This window comes from Mucor velutinosus (genome assembly GCF_035048745.1).
Source record: "Mucor velutinosus strain NIH1002 chromosome Unknown tig00001564, whole genome shotgun sequence".
Classification (NCBI taxonomy): Eukaryota; Fungi; Mucoromycota; class Mucoromycetes; order Mucorales; family Mucoraceae; genus Mucor; species Mucor velutinosus.
The window spans coordinates 2,957,493-2,963,492 of record NW_027041906.1 but is presented as its reverse complement, the minus strand read 5'-3'; the positions used below and the strand labels follow the sequence as shown (position 1 = coordinate 2,963,492).

The window sequence follows — 6,000 nt, the reverse complement described above, 5'->3', positions numbered from 1 at the left end:
GTTCTTTTCCCAAACCCCCTTCCCATTGCCGGCTTTGCCGGTGGTTTTATTCGCCTTGTACGGCACACAATTCTTTAAAACATTGAAAGAATATGATCGGTTTGTCTACTTTTTTTGAATGCTTTGCAGTATATATAGTGAAGATACACTATTTAGAGAGTCTATACATTACACCAAGGAACAACCACAGATGGTCGATTTATTGGATGTGTCAACCTGCAGGCTATATTCTAAGGAACCTAAAGCCTCGCCTACCATCTACAGGCGTCCACGCATAAGCATCCTCGTCAAAACCAGCTACCAACCATTGTAATTTTTCATTCTAATTTATATAAATAAACTATTTTCCTTAATCATATGATTGAAAGAAAAATAGATTAAAAAGAGAGAGAGAGGAGACAGAGTAGTCTGAATTGAGTTACCAGTAGAACCGGTCTCATGTATTGCACTTCATAGCATTACCACCCACAGGCCATTACAGTAAACAAACTCGAACCAACCCATCAGAAGCTCTTGCAAGCTCCTTCAACGGTACTAACGGTCCAAGATGATATATTTTCTGGTAGCACTGCCCCCATTTTCACAGGTTATCCAGCAAAGACATTTAGCGGTTTTCCTCAGACCTTCCCACGGGTAAGATTAAAGAACAAGAGTCTTTTAGTATGTTTGCCCGTATACATAAGCTTGCCACCTCTCTTTCTGAAGAAAAAAGAAAAACAGGACAGAATACCATGAAATCCTCAGATTATATACCACTACCCAGCACATGGAAGCGAAAAAATTTTCCATCATGGCTATTTTCTAGGTCACATTGTAGGACTGTTGGCAAACTTGGCCTATAAATTTGAGAAAAAAGTCTGCAAATGATGGTTTCTCTTTAATTCGATCTTAAATAACAAATGCTCTGAGAGACGTTTGTATTTTTGAAATGATTTCGATCATTGATTCAAAAATATAGTCTTCTTGGGTATAAGAACGAAATAAAAAGACGGTCGTATCTATTCGATGTGTAGTTTAATCCATCTGCCATTGAGCTCGAAGGCTAGTCTACATTTTTAAATTTTTTGAAAAAAAAAAAAAAGAAAATATTTGAGGCTTATTTGATTCGTCTTTATTTTTTGAGCTGCCCCTGTGGCCTGTCAATTTTACGGGAGCTCAAATCGCTCATAATGATATGATGTAGATGATCTGATCAAAACTGCTCTCACATTATCAACGTTAACTTTTTGGATCGGTAATGTTTCCCGTTTCATTTCATTGCGTTAGCCTTATCCATCAACTCAAGGGCAATTTTTGGCACTCATCCTTCAGCTTATGCAATGATGATGACCCAACAAAGTGGAAAGATCTAAAAATTTAGGCGCAATTAAGGTTGTCAGTACGCAAGCGTGTAGAACACATTTGGGATCGGAAACCTCTACCGAGCAGCTATGGAGGTGTCTTGTTGGCCGTATATCACTTGAGATGTTATTGTTACAAGCCTGATTCGCACACTAAATCAAAGATGAGCTGATGTGGTTTGTGTCAATCATGTGTTGGCTACCTTGATTGTTTTACAAACTAATTCCAAATGTTTATTGATGTTAATCTCGATTGCATTGGCTGTACTTGAGTAAATTATAGATCCCTGTAGCTTCAATCTTTAAGTTATTTTTATTAACCTCAAAGCCACTTGCACAAACGAGCCATTTGATTTGAATGGAAGAGTTTTTTTTTTTAAAGTTTCGGATGCTCACACAGTGTTTAATGTCTCATACAGACAGCCATGCTCCCCACGCCATTTATTCAAAATACATGGAAAATCTCGTCATGATATGCAGTCTTTAAGAAATCATCTGGTTCTCATTGCTAGGAATACAGATTGAAGATAAGCAGGATGGGTATCATTGCCCACCCCATATTCCTCAGTTGATGTAGATCATGGCTACATTTAGAAGATCTCATCGTCCTCAAAGCAACCTAGCCATATATCAATGCACAACCACCGACGTTACACTGCTGATTTTAGCTAAGAACGGTACTTTACAAATAAGCTTAGAAGAATTTCTTATAGAGGCATAGTGGTTTACGTAGGTTTTGTCAAAAAGATAGCTATTGGCATTTGTATGCTATATAAATGAGCTCATGCATTTGCATATCCTGATATGTAAACAAATGCATTTTATGACATCTTTCGCCAAATATTTTGCTCGAGTCATATCTAATTTGAGAGAGTAATCAAAATCTCAATTTTGAGCTATCATGATACACATTTGGACAATTTTATACATAACTTAAATATGTGTGATACAAATGAAAAGACAGATCATTCTCATTAATTACCTGTTTGATCACATTGGTTTAAGGCAACAAGCTATAGACTTATGTGAACATGGGTCATCTTTAGGTAACGTTATAAACTCTCGTACACTTGGGTCTCAACAATTCAATTAGTTTAGGGCCAAACATTCAAGGGATGTGTTAAGCTTTTTTTTTCGAATGAGTGTACATCAAACCATGCCCCGTATTGTTACTTTAGATGAGAGGAAGAGTAAATGGACAAGTAACCTCTTCAATGAAATATTAAGCATCCTGCATATAAGTGTATTAAATGCCACAGGGATGTGTCATTTGTTCGTTACTCTGCATCGCTACTATTGACATCCGACAGTGCTACTCTAATATTTAATCGGAATGAGATGTCCATGTGTGTTGATTAGGTACAGTTAAGCTTGCTTTATTGAGTCTTAAGAGAGGGCATATAGGGAATACAATCATAAATAAAAAAGAAGCATAGAAGTTGACTATAGTTGAATGAAATCATACAAAAGGGTGTGTATACTAAAGAAAAGAAAATAGGAATAAAGAAATCATAAAATTGTTGATATGAATAGGGAATCAAAGCTAGGCATAAAGACACTTGAAGGAGCAATGTTTGATTGAACCGTTGAGGAGGGCAAGTAAGCCAAACTACCAGTGCACTGTTACAAAATGTATTGATGATTTATACTGTTTCTATTGCTGCTACTATATCTATAAGATTGCTCTTGATGAAAGTAAGCAGGAGTAGATTGCTGGGTATAATCAGGAATACGATAGATTGGTTTATCTGCCATCATACATGCTGAATTAGCAGGAGGAAAAGGCTTGTACATGATAAAATCATGGCTGCCGCTTCTTGTTTGTTGAAAGCTCTCGGTGGGTGATGGTAATGGAGACTCTACATCAGAATCATAGCTACTCGAAGTGGGAGAACTAAGCGGAGATTGCTGTCCTATTACTGCCAAGGTAGTAGTGATAGTAGTAGGAGCGGTAGCAGTGGTAGTAGAGGGCATTTTAGCTGTTGATGCAGCGTTCATACTATAAAGAAAGGTTAGATTTTCTTCTCAGTAGAGTAATTTGGTTAAAGACTTACTCGTAGGACTTCCATTTCGGATCATGACATCTTTGATGTCTTGACAAGGTGGTTTTACGAGTGAATGATTTGCCGCAATCCATGAATAAACACACGTACGGTCTTTTACCCGTATGAGTACGGCGATGCCTGGCCAAAGAGGAGCTCTGATATTTATATGAATTGTTAATAAGCTGCCTACTTTATAAAGACAATCAAAAACTTACATCGCTGAATGATTTGCCGCACATTGGATATTCACAAACATGAGGGCGCTCTCCAGTATGAGTACGATAGTGAACTGTCAATGCTGATCTCTGGATAAACTGCTTTCCACATGTTGGCCACTTGCAATGATAAGGACGTTCTCCGGTGTGAATGCGGATGTGTCTTGAGAGATCGGAACGACGAGAAAACGACTTCGAACATTCGGCCCAGGTACAGCTGAAGGGCTTTTCTTCGATTACAGGGTCGTTTAGTAGATTTCGAATGTCCATAACGTATTAGAGGAACTTTTGTATAAATAGATGTGTTGGTTGGTAATTTGATTTGTACTTGTATGTTTGGGCTTAGGGAGGATATTATTTATTGCAATTACAAATTGTATTTGGCAGTTCTTATGATTTGATGCTTAAAAATATAATAGCAGAAAGAAAATCGTTTGAAAAAAAAAGGAAAAGAGAAAGAAGAAAGAGAGTTTTTTTTGTGGAGAGAAGTTAAAGGTTTTACATCATATTTATATTCGAAAATTTGATAAATATCAAGGAGATACCGATTTCCAAGTTGAGAAATATGGCCTGTACCACAAGAAAATACCACCTTTTACATATTCTCGCTCGATTCTCCACTTTTACTTGTATCTCTTGCTTGTTTTTTTCCTGGAGATGTACTTTGGTTTCAAGTAAGTGGTGAATGTCGTTTTGGTTTTATCAGATAAAACTCTTCGTTTGGATGTCAAATTATTCTACCTATTTCAATTTCATTCTCCAGGCATTGAAATTGCCTTAAATGTGCTTTTGCATCGTGAAATATCTATTTTGTTGTCAATTTAGATTTGGCGTTTAAACATGGTAAAAAATTAAGACCAATTAATTAATGTAAGTCTGCAAGAAATGAAATCCGTTCGAGATACAAAGCGTAGGTCACTGCCACGTTTTTTATTGTTGCCATATTGTAATACAATAAAAACGACACATATCTATATAATCATATTATTGCATTTTTGACTTTTCAATGTTATTTTTCTTCACAAAAATGCACGAGCCATGAAGAATATAATGATAAGGAGACCAGATGTCCAGAACACACTAGCTCATTCAACATAAATTGGCAAGCACACACTCTGCTTTCGGAGTACGATTTTGCAAACATTACCCCTGAATGAATCAAATTACATTAGCCGCATAACTCATGATTTTTCCAGATAGTCAGATGGATATTTTGACTATAATTGATTGCATGAATTTTGATTGAAATTGCATTGAGTATATATGTAGTATGCACACACGGCATCTGAATGAAGAGATGGAAAAAATGTTTGACAAATATGATACATCTAAATCCAGTCAAAAAGGAAAGTGGCATTGCGTTACACTGACCATTTAAAATGCTACTTGCATGTACCCGCGTTGCTCTAATAATGATGCAAGCGGTCCCGCATTGGATATTTTTTTTAAAAATAGGGATCATAGAGTTCTAAAGTTTCAACATTCATATGAGAATTTCATTATAAATCTACGTAATCCAATGGCATTGTCTTCATGAATGGGGGTTTTTGAATGAGGGCAGAAAACAACGCACATCATTTTGAATTATTTGGATATTCAGGTACACAAACTGTCAAGCGACGTAGCATCTCCTTGACTTGCTATTGGATGGAAGATCAAATTTGGATATAGTGTTGTTCACAAGGCTATAAAGAAGAATATCAAAAGAATCATCTCCCCTCCAAGACCTAAATAAAGATTCATTCTCAATCAAATTATTGCTTGTATACCTCTCTTTGAACCCTTTATTTTTTTGTTTAATGAAAGGGACCTTTAAAGTTAATTTCTAATCTTTTCATCTTGATGTGAGAAGAACACTAAAAGTAATTTTCCTAACTTAAATGTCATTAATATATATATATATTACGATGATAAATTTCACTAATGCAGAAGCATCAATACATTGATGGTCTTACAATTATGTATACAAAGATAGAACTATCTCATCAGATGAGCAGGAAAGTGAGAATTGGACAGCGGACAAATGATCATCAAAATTCCACATGGCATGTACAAAATCAAAAGAGAGTACCAATCAAATGGTGGAAACTGAGCCAAATTTGAAAAACGAGGTAAGATCAACGAACACAAAGACGTAATAAGAGAAAGCCCTTGGGTTTTTAATTAGGTTCTTTTGTATAAAATTTGTTCGTCCGCACATCGGTTTACCAATCATTTGATCGAGATAAAGGTGCTCTCCTCGACAGAATACATTTGAGAAATATCTTGTTCTACTGAGAAGTGAGCATGTTGAAAACACTCAGAGATTTCCGTAATCATACCGGTAAAGCAAGCTGAAACGCGCGCTTCCCTATCACTACCAAAAACTAGAGAGAGTTTGTTTCAATTGTATTTGGTGCT

The 6,000-nt window shown here is 36.2% G+C and overlaps 1 protein-coding gene across 1 annotated transcript; it reads right to left on the bottom strand.

The window, feature by feature from the left end:
* Positions 1–2,963: 2,963 nt before the first annotated feature.
* ATC70_011255 (uncharacterized protein) lies at positions 2,964–3,870 on the bottom strand (the record flags this gene model as incomplete). The annotated part of the gene is made up of 3 exons (XM_064830449.1): positions 2,964–3,339; positions 3,395–3,540; positions 3,601–3,870. 3 exons carry the CDS (start codon positions 3,868–3,870, stop codon positions 2,964–2,966), a joined length of 792 nt encoding a protein of 263 aa, XP_064682951.1.
* Positions 3,871–6,000: the final 2,130 nt, after the last annotated feature.